This window comes from Sphaerodactylus townsendi, linkage group LG01 (assembly GCF_021028975.2).
Source record: "Sphaerodactylus townsendi isolate TG3544 linkage group LG01, MPM_Stown_v2.3, whole genome shotgun sequence".
Taxonomy (NCBI): Eukaryota; Metazoa; Chordata; class Lepidosauria; order Squamata; family Sphaerodactylidae; genus Sphaerodactylus; species Sphaerodactylus townsendi.
This window is the reverse complement of record NC_059425.1, coordinates 192,384,569-192,397,364: the sequence shown is the minus strand read 5'-3', so window position 1 is coordinate 192,397,364 and position 12,796 is coordinate 192,384,569. Positions and strand designations below refer to the sequence as shown.

Genomic DNA, 12,796 nt, shown 5'->3' with positions numbered 1-12,796 from the left:
TTTGAATGTGGAATTCACTGTTAGAGGATGTAAGGATGGACACACGCTTCAAAAGGGAATTAGACAGATGCATGGAGGATAGATCCTGATACTACTAGCCATCACTAATGGTACAGTCGGAGAGGAAACTTCTAAATACCAATGCTAGAGGCAACATCATCTGCCTTGACCTCTATGTCTAGAATACCTTGTTGCCCACTGTGTAAGGCAGGAACGCTGGACTGGATCGGCTGCTGGTCTGATTCAGCAGGGCTCCATTTATGGACTTATCTAGGAAAATGAAAATATCAAAGTCACGGTATGTTTGGTATGTAGAAGAAATTGACAGTATTGCTTTGGGCCTCCCATCCAATCTATTGTCTTCGAGGTAAATCAGAATGCAAAAACTGTTCAAAGTGTCCCGTCCAGGTTGGCATCTCTGACTATGAGAGGATCTTTGAGCAACAGCAAGGTCAGAATGGCATAAAATGAACTGAAATTGAAATGAGGAAGGCAGTTGGCGGAACCACAAAGACGGCAATTCTTGTCAAGGCACAGAGCAAAAACAATGTGCGTGGCCAATCATGAGAGCCACATGACAGGAAGTTGTGTCTAGTGAGCAATTTTTGGCTACTCTGTCTTGGATGCAAAAGGCAAAAGATATCCCTCCCCATAAGGAGAAACAGCAGAACTTTCCCACCCAGTTTTGTTAAAGGAGGAGGCATGAAATCGATGAGTTTCAATCGAGGAAAAGGCTCTGCCTCCTGCTCTCCTCCTCCTGGGAATGGTTTGGATCACCAGGGGATGCTCCTACTGACCTTGCTAGGGTTTGTGATAGTTGTGTCATCCTGTTTGACAGCTGTCTCTCTTTACCATGTTATTGCATTAAAAGCAGAACTTGCCCTTCTGAGCAGCAAACTGAATTGCAGGGTTCAGACAAGGACCTCATTTCCCATGTCGCTGGAGCCTCTGGACAAGATCCAGGAGCCCGGAGACCCCCTGCCCCGCTTGGAGGTGGCTGAATCAACTTCTCGCCAGGTGAGTTGTTTTTCTGATTAAAAATTTTACCTGTTCTTTTAAAACAAGTTTTCTTTTTTTAAAACAAAGAAAACCACACAAAAGTGCATTTTCCACAAGGACTCCCAGTTTAAGTCAGCACCGAAAATGTTATTAAAAGAAAATATTACCATTAGCTGTTTCATGACATCAGTAAAATTGGATCTGTAAAGTTATTAATAAGAAAAGTTCCACCTTTCTCAACTGGATCTATATTTTAAATGTCCCTAATCTGCTAGGACCACTAATCATCAATTTATTTTTTCTATTGTTTTGTCCAAAATAATCTATCAAGGGTTATTTCCAATTGTTCTAAAATTTAAGTAAATTTCTTTACTTTGAGTAACAAAGTGAATTCAGCCATCTCTGTGGAAGCTCTGATAACCTTCACCCACCATTCTTTCAATTGTAGGTTATAGTTGAAGTTGCCATTTCGATGCATAAAGTATTCTTTGTTGCTACTGTCTCATGTAAACACAAAGTTCCATATTTTGTTTCCAGAAGTCCCAACAGATAAATCCCGGGTTTCATTTGAAATCTGCTGAGTTATTGCATGTATTGACCTCCAGAATTGCTTCGCTTTCCCACAAGCTCATCATGAACAAAACATCCCTTCTTGATGCTCACATTTCCAACACTGACTCAACACTTATTTCATACCCCTTTGCCAGTTGTTCTGGTGCTCTACACTAACGGCACATCGTCTTGTGCAAGTTCTCTTTCAGACTGGAGCTTAGCAAGAGCTTCCCCCTTTGCCCCTTGAGTTCTGAGGCTTCCAGGAACTGGTTTCTTTTATCTGGGATTACATGAACCGCTTGTAATTGTCTGCCTGTGTTGTTGGCCAGGGAATCTTGTCTGGATTGCATAAAAGTAGTCAAGAGATAATGTGGAGCAGAAACAGAAGGAAAAGATCTCTGCCACGTGCCAGCGAAGCAGGTGAGTGAAGAGATTTGAATCAGTACAGAGAAGGATGCAAAGAGGATTATTGTTATTATTTTTATCACTTTGCCATCAAATCTCATTTGAGTTATGGTGACCCCCACAGGGTTTTTGAGTAATGTTGAAAGGTGGTTTGCCCTTACCTACCTTCATATCATACCCCTGGTATTTCTTGGCATCTCCCATCCAAATACTGGCTAGAATCAAGGTTGAGAGTTATGGCACAGAAATGCCCTTGGTTGCCCTGAGAGATGACTTTTATTGGGAGGGGATCAGGGGGAACACTACCCTGTTGATTCTGCTTGATCTCTCAGTGGCTTTTGATACCATAATCCATGGTATTTTGCTGGACTGGAGTTGGAAAGCACTGTGTTATAGTGGTTTTCCTCCTACCTTCAGGATCAGTTCCAGAAGACAGCATTGGGGAATTCATGCTCACAGTCATGGGAGCTCCCTTGTGGGGCTCCCCAGGGCTCAGTTCTGTCATCTACACTATTCAGACATCTACATGAAGACACTGAATGAGGTCATCATGGTATTTGGAGTCAAGTGTCATCAATATGCAGATGACACCCAGCTCTATCTTTCCATTTCATCAGAGTCAGGAGAGGCACTCATGGACGTAGGTAAGGAGGGGAGTTCTCGGGTTTGAACCCCCCCATTCATGTCCGAAGCTCCGCCCCTCCGTTCGTGGGTTTTAAAAACATTTTAGTGCTTTTTTTCTGTTTTTGGTCTGCAGGGGCACATTGTTTGGGCTAGCAGCACCAGAAGCTTTGTGGGATTACTTGGGGACTCTGCTGATGATACCACCCAGGTTTGGTGAGGGTTTGGTTCAGGGGAGGTCCAAAGCCAGGACTCCCAAAGTTGGGTGCCTCATCCCCCATTGTTTCCAATGGGAGACTAATAGAAGATGGGGCTACACACTCTTTGAGGGGTTCACTGAGACTAATTCGCCAAGCACCTGGGAAGGTATAATCAGGGAGGAGTCTCTTTATTGATCACCAAATCTTTGCGGAGCTTGGTCCAGGGAGTCCAGCTGCTGGACTCCCCAAAGTTGGGTGTTCCCCATCCCCCCATTGTTTCCAATGGGAGCTAATAGATGGGGGCTACATTTTTTGAGGGACCATAACTTTGGACCCTGAACCAAACTTCACCAGTTCCGGGTGGTATCATTAGGAGAGACTCCTAAAGATACCTGAAAGTTTGGTGCTTCTAGTTTAACAATTGCACCCTGACAGTGGCAATTCCCAAATTTCCCCAGATTCTCCTTTTAAATCCACCCCTTCTCGCATGGCTTTTAAAGGGAGAATCTGAGGTCCCCAGTTTAGAAGAAGAAGAAGAGTTTGATTTATAATCCCCCCCCTCTCTCCTGTAGGAGACCCAAAGGGGCTTACAACTTCCCTGCCCTTCCTCCCACAAACAAACACCCTCTGTGAGGGTGGGTAGGGCCGAGAGTCTCAAAAAGCTGTGACTAGCCAGCCCAAGGTCACCCAGCTGGGCATGTGTGGGAGTGCACAGGCTTAATCTGAATTTCCAGATAAGCCTCCACAAGCCCAAGTGGCAGAGCAGGGAATCAAGACCCGGGTTCCTCCAGATTAGAATGCACCTGCTCTTAACCACTACACCACGTGAAAGTGAGGCTTTTGTTTCAGGGTGGGGAGTAATTCACTAAAACAGCATCACTTCTCAATGTTGTTTATCCAGGGGACCCCCCAGATTCTCCTTTAAGGTGGATTTAAAAAGGAGAATTTGGGCTCTAGATTTAAACACCATTGAAAGTGATGCTGTTTGGGGGGTGGATTCCAGCATCACAGGCAGCTGCCTGGGGAGGGGGGCGAAGACTCCAGATTTTTGCACCAGGCTCCATTTCTTTTCCTCTCTATGCCTCTGCCCAGAGGGGAGGGGCAGGGTAGGGCAGGGCAGGGCAGTAGAGTCTGCCATCCCCGACCTCGAGGAGAGCTGCTTTATAAAGCTTAGCCAGGGGTGGGGCTTGGGGAGGCGTGGCCATGCCCTAGGGGTGGGAGGGGGGTGGCCCTCCAAACCACGCCTCCCATGTGTTCTATACCTACGTCCCTGGAGGCACTCCATGTGCTGGGCCGTTGCATGAAAGCTTATGGGCTGAATGAGGACCCACAAACTGAAGCTGAGAGGTTCTCTGTGTTTTGGGCTCCCAGGTCCATGAGATCACAGGACACCTGGTTCTGGATGAGGCCCCAGAAGAACCTGGTGCAAGATCTGAGAGTGCTCCTGGATCCAGGTGACAGGGGTGGCCACAAGGGCCTTTCCCAGCATCTCCATCTGGTTTGCCAGCTTTGGCCATAGCATTACATGCTCTGGAAGCGTCTTGTTTGGACAACTGTAATGTGCTCTACATGGGCCTGTGCTTGAAGACAGTCTGGATGTTGGAGCTGGTGCAGTATTCAGCAGTGAGGCTGTTAGCCAGTACATCTGGCCAGACAAGGGACTACGCTGACTCCCAGTGTGCTTCTGGGCCCAATGCAAGGAGTTGATATTAATGTACAAAGCCCAAAGTGGTGTGGGCCCTGCCTACCTGAAAGTGTCTGCACCTGTATGTTCAGGTCGACAGCACTGGGGTCACAGGAGGAGGCACTCCTCATGGTCCCCTCCCCTGCCAAGGTGTGGGTGGGAGGGAGGGCAGGGACATGGAGGGTGACTTTCTTCTTTAGCCTTCCTGGAAACCTTCTGTATGCCTGCTGGTCTGGTGTGCGATGGTTGGGGTTATTTTAATGCTATTTTTATTGTTGTTTTGGTATTTATATTATATTTCACTTATGACGGTTTAATGGTGTTTTTTTAAATCTGTAAGGTGCCGAGAGATGCTGGTATAAATATTTATAAATAAATAAATAAAAATACAATGTTGGCAATGCACCTGAATGATGCATCAGGGATGAAACAAGAAGTTGATGTTGATCAGAAAAACAATCTGTACTAACCTAGGAAACAAGTCCTGTATCTGTCTTGTCTGGCCTAAGTCCCTATTTCCTGATGTGTCCTTCTTCTGCCCAAACCCACGATAGACAAAGGTGTGTCAAATCATGGCCCTCAAAGATCCCATGGACTACAGTTCCCAGAATCCCCCCTGCCAGCATGATGCTGGCAGGGGATTATGGGGAACTGTAGTCCATAACATCTGAGGGTCATGATTTGGACACCTCTGCACTATTGCTTCCAGTAGCTGCATTTTAAGAGAGCAATTCAGGACTGATTCCACAGCTCAACCACTGCCTGGGGCAGCAAAAGATTCAAGTGAGGAGAGGCCGAGTGGCTCAGTGGCAGCGCATCTGCTTGGCATGCAGACGGCCCCAGGTTCAATCCCTGGCATCTCCAGTTTAAAAGGATCAGGCCCTCCTAGATGATGTGACATTCCTGGAGTAGACAAGACTAATCTGTCTGGCCCAAGGGTCTGAACAGCCGCATGCAATTCAGTCGAGGCAGTTGCATGCATTCGTGTGTGTTCATGCAGGGAAGGCCCCCTCCCACTTGTGTGCTGTTGTTAGTTTATCTGGACCAGGGTAGGAATTATTCTACCCCAGTCAGCATGTTCAGGAACCACCATGCCCATGGCAGAGGCTGTCAGCATGGGAATTGTAGTTCCTGAACATCTGAGAGCCAGAGTCTCTACCCTGGTTCAACTAAGGCATGGGATAAGCACAACATGCTTGGGGGGATGTGAAATGCCTTGAACCCACCATGGGGCAAATTCAGGGGACTAGGTCAGCCAAGAAAGAACTCCACAGATGAGTGGGTTCAAGCCGGATTAATTGACTTACAGGAAAGAATTGCAAAGAACAGTCATGAATGCTATGAAAATGAATCTGAGTAGGAGAATGGTCTTCTGGCAGATTTCAGCTGGATTATTTGGAGCTGACGCTTTTAGTCTGAACAAGACTAAAATGGAGGTTCCCCCCCAAGCAGGAACAACGATGAACACGTTTGCGAGACTAGCACAAGGATAAGGAAGAACAAAGGCACATAGATTGTTGAAATGATCGGTCCATTTCTCTAAGAGCTGAGTGAACCCAAACCTCCTGTTTTGTGTTTGGTGGTGAGAGAGGGGCAGATCACTGCCCCCCTCTTTCAGTGGGCTTTTTGTATGAGTTCTGAGGGCTGGTGGCATGTCGTTTCTAGCTTGGCTTTGACTACCAAATGTCCTTCCTACGGCATTCCTGGTACCATTATCAGCTCCTCTGTGCTTTTGGCCCCGTTGACGCCAGAGCAGAGTGGTTCTGGCCACCTGCTGCCTGAGAGGCTGGTTCAGTCGCAGAGGTCTCTGTTCTGCCATAACTGCTTGCGTGGTCTGGGGAGGAGGTGGGGCTGATCCTTTGTCTGGAGTAAGAGGTGCCAGAGAGGTGCCAGCTTATGCCTCGCTGTGATTCTGCCCTATGCTGCCATTGTTGCTGTGCCAGCCAGAGCGAGGATGACGTTTCACCAGCATTGGGTGTGGGGCTGCTAGGCTCTGATTGGTTTCCAGGGGGTGTAAATGGACTGTGTGGCTCAGCTGACCCCTCGGTGAGTGTCCTGAGGAGTTCAGCCTCAGCCTCTTGGGATTTCTTAGATTAGAAGAAGACGACGACTTTGGATTGATATCCCCCCTTTCTCTCCTGCAGGAGACTCAAAGGGGCTGACAGTCTCCTTGCCCTTTCCCCCCCCTCACAACAAACACCCTGTGAGGTGGGTGGGGCTGAGAGAGCTCCGAGAAGCTGTGACTAGCCCAAGATCACCCAGCTGGCGTGTGAGGGAGTGCCCAGGCTAATCTGAATTTCCGAGATAAGCGTCCACAGCGCAGGTGGCACAGCTGGGAATCAAACCGGTTTCTCCAGATCAGAGTGCACCTGCTCTTAGCCACTGCTCTTAGCCACTACGCCACTGCTTCTCCCAAGGTATTTGTAAGGTATTCCTAGAGTCCAGGAATACCTTACAAACAGGATCTTCAGGGTATAAGCTGTACCCAGATGCATAATCAAAGTTCCCTTTGTCAGATATCGATAAGATTTGTTAAACTGCTGCTTTTCACATTTCTTTTGTGACTAGACTCCAGCTGTTGGTGGGACACGACAAGAGTCTTTGAAAGAAATTTTGTTACTCACACTTTACCCTCACTCAGCTTTGTGGCCCTGGTGAAGTGATGTTATTTATCAGTAGCCATCCTCCTTGCCTTATGGAAAGGAAGAGAGGTCTATACTCCAGTCCTCACTTGATTTACAAGGAGAAACACCTGCTGCCCTGCCTCCCAAACCTCTCCCAGGTGACTTGGGAAGGGATTCCCCTTTGGGAAAGCTGGGATGAGAAATGTGGAGAATGGCTAGCTTCCTTCTTATCTGCCATGCGGTAATTTCTGATATTCTGTTGGGTTTTGTGGAGGGAGATGGACTTAGTTTGCGACAGCTGTGACAGTTGAACCCCAGCTTTCCTGGGGAAAATGGCAGCTCAAGGGCATCGCAACCCTCTTTGCCTCCTTCCCCTCCCTAGGCTCCAACTGCAAATTTTCAGATACTTCCCAGTGCAAAACTGGCAACCCTCGATGCCCTCCTGCTGAGTCAAACTGTTACCTCAACTGTTACCCTCCTCCCTCCTGCATGCCACCTCTCCCTCTGTTAGTGTGGGTGGGCTATGTCCAGATGCCGGGTCCTCCTCCCTCCTCCCCTCCCTTCTACATGCTACCTCACTCTCCCTCCTCCCCATGCCACCCTCCCTCCTTCCTCTCCTCATAGGTGGGATGGGCTCATGTCCAGATGCCGGTCCCCCTTGCATGCCACCCTCCCTCCCCCCCCCCCCCCCCCCCCTAGGTGGGGCTAGTCCATGCCGGGTCCCCTCCCTCCCCTCCCTTGCATGTGCGGTAGAGCCTTCTTCAGGAACCGAGTCAAATGTTTCTACCTCTTCCTTATAATGTTTCCCCTCTAATTTACAATCTCTCTCTTCAGTCCTACAGCCGTGCCTGCAATTGATGGCTGACAGCAGCAGCAATGTTCAGCAACAAGGTAACACAGCTCTGTCTTCTCTTGCCCAAGTCCAGCCACTGACCCCTCCGGCAAGCCAAAGGGCATCCCAGCCTGTGAGTGCCATTTTGGACCATCCCAATTCTGTTCTCACATTATTAATCCCATGCGAAGGCAGGAATCATGGCATATTCGCCTGTTGACATCCCACCCAGAGGAGAGCCCCTGGCTACTGCAAGATGTAATGCTGCTGCCATCAGCTCCATGGAGGGAAGATTTAAGAATATGGAACCGCTCTAAAAGAGTTTGTTCATGGATATGACCACGGTTGGAAACATAATCTCATTCTTTGCTCTGAAAGTCTCCAAATACAATAAGATACGCATGAAATACATGAATTTATTTCTGCAATGTTCTCAGTGGCATGAGTTATAAGATAATCTAACTTCCTGAACAGCTCTGATGTGTCTTTTGTGAAAAAGAAGTTTTATTTTGTGAAATTTGTGAAATTTTATATCGACACTTTGTGAAATTTTATACTGGAAATTAGTAATTTTAGCAATTTTAACTGTATTTCTTAACCTTGTTTTATTTTAAAACTTTGTCCCGTTTTATATGCCGATAAAGGCGTGTGTGTGTTGACTATCCTAATCTGGATGTGTTGCAGACAAATGTCCCGGGAGTGCTGTCTTAGGGATGCCCAGGGTTTTGGGCTGTGAGCTGACCTGGTTTTTTTTGTATCATCGTATGCTGCCTGGTTCTAGAAGCTTGTGGCTCAAACACTTTGGGCATGGGGGCTTTAAATTTGTTTTCCAGAGTTGCACTGGAAGAAGTCAATCTGGAAGCTTGCCAGATTCCAGAATGAATTTTTGGAAACAGCTGTGATGGGAAGAGGGTGTGTGGAGCCACAGGAAGTCGGCACATTCTACTTGTAGCTCTTTAGATCTTGTCTTTCATGCACAAATTATTGGTCTCCAGAAAGTGTACAGGCTGTATTTTTCTTTTGCAAAGCTGGTTGAAAGGGTGTGTGCATTCATCACATTTCATAAGTCATTTGTTCTTATTTAGATGGTTCAAGTACAGTGCCATGGCTGCTTAGTTTCAAAAGAGGAACAGCCCTGCAAGAACAAGGGAATAAAATCCTGGTCAGAGAGACTGGCTACTTCTTTGTATACGGGCAGGTAAAACAACAATCCGAACAGATTTTCTTAAAGTTGCCTAAAGTCTCCATAGGATTGTGAAGAGTCCCTCTTTCAACTTTAGGTTTTATACAGGGATGAGCTGTTTGTGATGGGCCACTTGATCCAGAGGAAGAAAGCCCACGTGGTCGGCAGTGACCTCAGCTTGGTGACATTATTTCGTTGCATCCAAAACATGCCTCCGACCAACCCAAACAACTCTTGCTACACTGCTGGTAAATATAGCATTTGTCAGATCCCCACTGACAGGATGGTGTGGAAGGGATGTGTGTGGGTCGAAGGGGACGCTCGGAAATCACACTCTTTGATACGCTTATGTGTGTAGATCGGCCTGTTTTAAATCACACTTTTATATATTGATCACTGAATGTCAGCCCTGATCCTGATGGTCCCGGTTAGCCTGATCTTGTCAGATCTCAGAAGATCAGCAGGGTCAGCCCAGGCTAGGACTTGGATAGGTGACCACCAAGGAGTGCAAGGGCTCCTATTGCAGCAAAGGAAGGCAACCTGTGTTCGTCCCTTGGCTTGAAAGCCCTGCTGGGTCACCATAAGTCGGCGCCCACACGTGCACACCCATTTCAGTCTATTTCATCCAAACAGTCCTGACATTCTTTGTCTTGACTTGTCTTGACCTGTGGTAATTGCTCGTGGAGGCCTATTGGCTACACAGAGTTGGAAACACAATGAGCACCATGAGTTGGATAGGGCATAAAGGTTTTCCGTGTGCAGGGGATCCTGATTTTTGTTCGGATTTCCCCCTAGGGTTGCCAGCCTCCAGGTGGCGCCTGGATACTTCCTGGAATGACAAGAAATATTCAGACAACAGATTTTACTTCTGCTGCAGAAAATAGCTGCTTTAGAGGAGGAGGAGGAGGAGGAGGAGGAGGAGGAGGAGGAGTAGTGAGTACACCCTGTTTCCCGAATATAAACATCCCGGAAAATAAAATAGCAGTAGAGGTTTTGCTGAAGTCAAATATAAAATCCCCAAAAGTGACATTAGCCAAGTTTTTGTTTGGAAGCATGTACGGACAAGGAACACAGAAAAAAATAAGACATCCTGAAAATAAGACGCAAGCATCTTTGGGAGCAAAATTAATATAAGACCTGTCTTATATTCAGAAGCTTATAGTAGTATTAGTTTGGATTTATCTTTCTCTCCAGTAAAGAGACTCAAGGTGGCTTACAAGCTTCTTTCCCTTCCTCTCCCCACAACAGACACCTTGTGAGGTAGGTACAGCTGAGAGAGTCCTGAGAGAACTGTGACTAGCCCAAGGTCACCCAGAAGTAATGTAGGAGTGTGGAAACACATCTGGTTCACCAGATAAGCCTCTGTCACTCAGGTGGAGGAATGGGGAATCAAACCCGGTTCTCCAGATTAGAATCCACCTGCTCTTAACCACTACACCACACTGGGTGGACTGTATGGGATTATACCCCACGGAGGTTCCACCCTTCCCTAGACTCCATCCTCAAATCTCAAGGAACTTCTCAACCCTGAGTTGGTAACCCTATTCCCCTTCCAATCCCCCTTCCAGCTGTTTGGAATGGGATTCCCCATACTCTCCCAGGTTAGCCTTTCAGCGGGCATTTTGGGCTGCCCCTTGGCCGAGGGGGGCAGAAAACTCAGGCTTCCGCTAATGGAAATCCTCTGATGAAATCTCTGGAGGTATCCAAACCATCCACACCTTGGAAGTGTGTTGCAATGGAATAGTCATTCTTCAGGTGCTTGTGGTTGTGTCCCAGTGAGGCCAAAGTACATCAGTAAACATCAGGTCTTTGGAACTGGAGAGGAGGGGAGCAGAAGCTTTTTCCTTGCACCCAGATGAGTGTCTGAACCCAGCCTGGTTCTTGCCTTTGATGATGGGCCTGTGTCCCTGACTGTGTCCTCCTGAACACTGCTGGTATCCCTCAAGCCCCACCTAGAGGCCGCCCCCCATGGATATGTGGTGGAAAGTGCTGTCCTGTTGCAGCTGACTTGTGGTGACCCCTCAGGGCTTTCAAGGCCAGAGGCATTCAGAGCAGCAGAGTGTCATCAGGGGAAATGTGTCTGATTTCCCACTCTGCCGTGTGAGCGGTGGACCAGGTTCGTTCCCCACCCCTCCACACGAAGCCTGCTGAATGACCTTGGGCTAGCCATAGTTCTTTCTCAGCCCCACCTGCCTCACAAGGTGTCTGTTGTGGGGAGGAGAAGGGAAAGGAGCTTGTCAGCTACTTTGAGACTCCTTAAAGACAGAGAAACATGGGGTATGAAAACCAAATCTCCTCCTCCTTCTCCTTCAGAGGTGGTTTGCCACTACCTGCCTCTGCATGGACTGAGAGAGACCTGTGGCTGGCCCACAGTCACCCGGCAGGCTTTATGGGGAGGAGTGTGGGAATTGAACCTGGTTCTCTAGAGTAGAGTGTGCACCTCTTCACCACTGCGCTGGGCTGGTTCTCAGTCTGAAATACGAAGATTTGCATTAAATTGGTTTTGTTTTTCTCTGAATGTTGTACTGGCCGTGCAAATGGCAGAACCAGATCAAGGGATAACTGTTATGCCTTGTAAGTTACTTCTGTTTGACTGGATTTCTATACGTGAGACTTGCCATTATACAAGATATTTGGATCTCTTGGCAGGCATTGCGAGGTTAGAAGAAGGAGATGAGCTTCAACTGACCATTCCCCGGAGCGGAGCCAAAATAGCCTTGGATGGAGATGCCACCTTTTTTGGGGCTGTCAGACTTCTGTGATGCTCTCCCACGATGACTTCCCAGCTTCTTCTGGTGCTCAGAACGACCCAAAAGATACGGCTTCAGGGCTGCTGTTTTTTCAGCGGGTTGATACTTTTCAGCTTGGTTGGCCCGGGCTAGATCTCGTCTGCTCTTGGAGGCTCAGCAGGGTTAGCCGTGGTGAACACTTGGACGGCAGATGACCCAGCGAGTCCAGGGTTGCTTTGCAGGGGCAGGAAATGGCAAACCACCTCTGTTCATCTCTCGCCTTGGAAACTCTGTGGGGTCACAATAGAGTGGCTGTGACCTGGCTGTGCTTCTCACCACCTCTTTCTGCTTAGTTAACTTATTCAAAACAGGAAACCCAACACATGTACTAATAATACACCATCCTCATGTAGAGTACCAGAAATGAAACTTGTCTGGGGAAGATATAAATAGTAGCTGTTCTTGGTAAAGGGGTATCAGTTCTTCAGAAGTGTCCACGTGGGGTAAAAGTAATTGTTTGGAGGTGCAATTAGCATATGCTTAGAATAGGCGTATTTGTTCATGAGTGACTTTGTTCCTGTGGGATGCACAAATAGCTATAGGTAGGATCTCAAGTATTTTATATTTTATTTTAATAGAAAATCAGGAGCTGAAGACTGTTACATTTAAAATGTCGGTAATCTTTGCTAATGCACTTGCAGGTAAATATTAAATTTTGGAAGAAGACAAATGATTCTTTCATGCCCTGAGCTGAGAATGTCTCTATTTTACTTCAATACCAATTAATTTGTGTGCCTGTGTGTGTTTTCAAACAGACTGCTTGACCTCTCCTGTGAACAAATTCTCAATTTAAATAAGTTCCTCTTTCTACTTAGGTCTAAATTAAAACTGAATCAGCCACGAAGCTTATCCCAGGAAATCAGAGATTTGGAAAGAACAAGAAGATGATCAGTGGTTGAGCATCTGG

The 12,796-nt window shown here is 47.3% G+C and overlaps 1 protein-coding gene across 1 annotated transcript; it reads left to right on the top strand.

The window, feature by feature from the left end:
• Nucleotides 1-424: 424 nt before the first annotated feature.
• LOC125436128 (tumor necrosis factor ligand superfamily member 13B-like) lies at nucleotides 425-12,555 on the top strand. Its single transcript, XM_048502777.1, has 6 exons — nucleotides 425-1,017; nucleotides 1,881-1,971; nucleotides 7,920-7,976; nucleotides 9,003-9,115; nucleotides 9,198-9,348; nucleotides 11,750-12,555. Exons 1-6 carry the CDS (start codon nucleotides 703-705, stop codon nucleotides 11,860-11,862), a joined length of 840 nt encoding a protein of 279 aa, XP_048358734.1. The 5' UTR covers nucleotides 425-702; the 3' UTR covers nucleotides 11,863-12,555.
• The last annotated feature ends 241 nt before the right edge of the window (nucleotides 12,556-12,796 follow it).

Coding starts and splice junctions, on each gene's coding strand:
- LOC125436128 (XM_048502777.1), top strand. CDS start 703: ATGAAATCGATGAGTTTCAATCGAGGAAAAGGCTCTGCCTCCTGCTCT. Junction 9,116..9,197: donor ACTTCTTTGTATACGGGCAG/GTAAAACAACAA, acceptor TTTCAACTTTAG/GTTTTATACAGGGATGAGCT. Junction 9,349..11,749: donor CAACTCTTGCTACACTGCTG/GTAAATATAGCA, acceptor ATCTCTTGGCAG/GCATTGCGAGGTTAGAAGAA.